Source organism: Capricornis sumatraensis, chromosome 8 (assembly GCF_032405125.1).
Source record: "Capricornis sumatraensis isolate serow.1 chromosome 8, serow.2, whole genome shotgun sequence".
NCBI classification, from domain to species: domain Eukaryota; kingdom Metazoa; phylum Chordata; class Mammalia; order Artiodactyla; family Bovidae; genus Capricornis; species Capricornis sumatraensis.
In genome coordinates, this window is record NC_091076.1 from 18575303 (window position 1) to 18578829 (window position 3527).

General features: G+C 42.0%; 1 protein-coding gene across 1 annotated transcript; it reads left to right on the plus strand.

Annotated features, from left to right (window-relative positions):
• Window positions 1–1810: 1810 nt before the first annotated feature.
• On the plus strand, window positions 1811–2929 carry KCNJ1 (potassium inwardly rectifying channel subfamily J member 1). The gene has a single exon (XM_068978944.1). It carries the CDS (start codon window positions 1811–1813, stop codon window positions 2927–2929), a length of 1119 nt encoding a protein of 372 aa, XP_068835045.1.
• Window positions 2930–3527: the final 598 nt, after the last annotated feature.

A 3527-nucleotide genomic window follows, 5' to 3' on the forward strand; every position in this document is an offset into this window, starting at 1 on the left:
TCACTAAGTTGGTTTCGCTTCCTAGTTTGTATGAATAAACACATTTTTGAAGGGGGATTTTGAAATCTATTTTAGAAACGTGTTTGCATTTGATTAAAAATACCACGAAGACACTGCTAACCACAACAGGCACACCTTGGGAGTGGGGTGGGCACACCTAGGGGAGGGGGCCGTCTAGTGTTATGACCCGGGATATTGAGCTGTGTTGGCTGTTTGGGGGAAATCCCTTCAGTGCTGTGCTGTAAAATGGAAGCTACAATTATGTTTTTGACGAGACCTTTGCCCACGTAGTATTTTGAAGCTCTTAATTCATTCACGGAATGATTCCATTGATGCTGATTGAATAAATAGTAAGCCGCCATGGTCTGTGCTAACAGGTAGGATAGAGGAATGAATAAAACATGGTTCTACCTTATGTAGGAGTCATTAAATCACAGTGCTCCATCTGTCAGCTTGGGAGCAGGGGAGAAAGTGGGAGACACTGACAGTGACCTTCTTACTATTCCCTTTGGGAATCTTGGCATCCCAGGCTTGCGATCCATGGAGAAAACGTCTCAGATCTTATGATAGGAGTTGACTAAACAGTGCTGAGGAACTCTGTTTCAAATAATGTTGAGCACAAAATAAGGAAGTTGACCAAAGCTTGTGTTAAAATGTTCCAGGGAAATCTCACTTTAGAATATAAACAAAGTAATAACTGAGACACAAGTGAAGTAGAGATTCCTCTGACCTGGAAGCAGAGAAACTCATGTTCTGGTTGTCATCCCACCACTGGTCAGGTTCCTGACTTTGGTGCTGTTTTTGATTTTGATTGAATTATAGTTGACTTACAATGCTGTGTTCATTTTTGCCAAAGTCATTTTTGACTTTGGATATGTCACTGAAATTTTCTCAGTTCCTTCATTAGATAAATGAGAGAACTGAATTGGATTATAATTTCTCTAGCTACAAGGTGATTTAGGTAATATGTTGTGAAACTTTTCCCCATAGTTATTTGTTTCTATATATGAACCAAAAATGTGAATAGTGTATCAAGTTTCTGCTGTCACAGATATTTTTCCTTAGCTTAAGGCTAAATTTATTAAAGAAAAAAGGAAAGTCAGTTTAAAGAATACTATCAAATAAATCAGAGTACAGGTCATAATTTGTTATCATAAACATTTTAAAATTTTTATTTTATTGAAGTAGTTGACTTACAATGTTGTGTTAATTTATATTTATTTAACAGAAAAGTAATTCAGTTATACATACATATATATATAGATAGATAGATGGATTCTTTTTTATTTTCTATGCCATTATGGTTTATGCCAAGACATTGAATAGTTCCCTGTGCTATACAGTAGGACCTTGCTGCTTATCCATCCTATATATACTAGTTTGCATCTGCTAACCCCAAACTCCCTCTCCATCTTTCCCCCACCTCCCATCCCCTTGGCAACCACAAGTCTGTTCTGTATGTCTGTGCTATAAGAAACATTTTTAAAGTTGGGCGTAACTGAGGTCGGAAAACACGTGGATATATATTCTCTTAGGTTCCTCTACATGTCTATCTCCCTGTAATTAGCTTTCCTCTTTATCGTTAAGCCATATGGTCTTATAGTAGAGAGTTTTTACTGGAAATAGCATTGTGGGATCCAGAATGAAGTTGTCAGCTTGCCCAAGTGATCAGTCACACAGATTGTACTGAATGGCCTTTTCATAGACAGCTCTTCATGTGAGTCACTTAGCTCATTAGTGCAATACACATAATTTTCTTCTGTTTTGTCTTTCTCTGATGTGTTTTCAGATCAGTGTGTTGACAGAAAGAATGTTCAAGCATCTTCGGAAATGGTCTGTCACTCGCTTTTTTGGGCGTTCTCGGCGGAGAGCAAGGCTGGTCTCCAAAGATGGAAGGTGCAACATTGAATTTGGCAACGTGGAGGCACAGTCGAGGCTGATATTCTTTGTGGACATATGGACGACCGTGCTGGACCTCAAGTGGAGATACAAAATGACCATCTTCATCACAGCCTTCTTGGGCAGCTGGTTCTTCTTTGGCCTCCTCTGGTACGTGGTCGCCTACATCCACAAAGACCTCCCTGAGTTCCATCCCCCTGCCAACCACACCCCTTGTGTGGAACACATTAATGGCCTGACCTCAGCTTTTCTGTTTTCTCTGGAAACGCAAGTGACCATTGGCTACGGATTCCGGTGTGTGACAGAACAGTGTGGCACTGCCATTTTTCTGCTCATCTTCCAGTCTATACTCGGAGTCATCATCAATTCTTTCATGTGTGGTGCTATTTTAGCCAAGATCTCCAGACCCAAAAAACGTGCCAAGACCATTACTTTCAGCAAGAACGCAGTGATCAGCAAGCGGGGTGGGAAGCTCTGTCTCCTGATCCGAGTGGCTAATCTTCGGAAGAGCCTCCTCATTGGCAGTCACATATACGGAAAGCTTCTGAGGACCACCATCACTCCCGAAGGGGAGACCATCATTTTGGACCAGATCAATATCAACTTTGTGGTTGATGCAGGGAATGAAAATTTATTCTTCATCTCCCCACTGACGATTTACCATGTCATTGATCACACCAGCCCCTTCTTCCACATGGCAGCAGAAACCCTTCCCCAGCAGGACTTTGAACTAGTGGTGTTTTTAGATGGCACGGTGGAGGCAACCAGTGCCACCTGCCAAGTCCGGACATCCTATGTCCCAGAAGAGGTGCTCTGGGGTTACCGTTTTGCTCCCATAGTGTCCAAGACCAAGGAAGGGAAATACCGAGTGGACTTCCATAACTTTAGCAAGACTGTGGAAGTGGAGACGCCTCACTGTGCCATGTGCCTTTATAATGAGAAAGACACTCGAGCCAAGGTGAAAAGAGGCTATGACAACCCCAACTTCGTCTTGTCAGAAGTCAATGAAACAGACGACACCAAAATGTAACACTGAGTTTTCCACAGGAGCAGAGAGAAATCTTGAAGATACCTAGTTGACTAGAAACATTATGAAACAATCAACAATTTGGGGTATGACAGTAGGAGGAGAGCCTTTAAAGTCTCCCTGAACAATGCCCTGAGCCCCAAACCATGATCCTGCAAGATACACAGCTCTACAAGTTAATTGCATGAGAATGTGAGATGGATTTACAGGAAATTGAAATATGGGAGCCATGTGCTCAGTTCCTCAGTCGTGTCCAACTCTGTGCAGAGCCCTCCAGGCTCCTCTGTCCATGGGATCTCCCAAGAAAGAGTACTGGCGTGGGCTGCCGTTCCCTTTTCCAGGATGGGAGTCATAGAAACTCTCCAATAGGATTATTTGAAATCATGCAGTGTTGATTGGCACAGACAAGAATCATTGAAAGCCTCATGGACAGGCCAAATCAGATCTTTTTAAGAGTCTCCCTAAAGCAGTTATGAACTTTATTGAGGATCAGGGGAAAACTATATTCTTACTTTGATTCTACTGATAAGAAAGAAATCACTTTTATTTTAACATTGGCTCTTATCAAAGGAAAACTTGCCTCCTGAGTTGGGGGAGATGA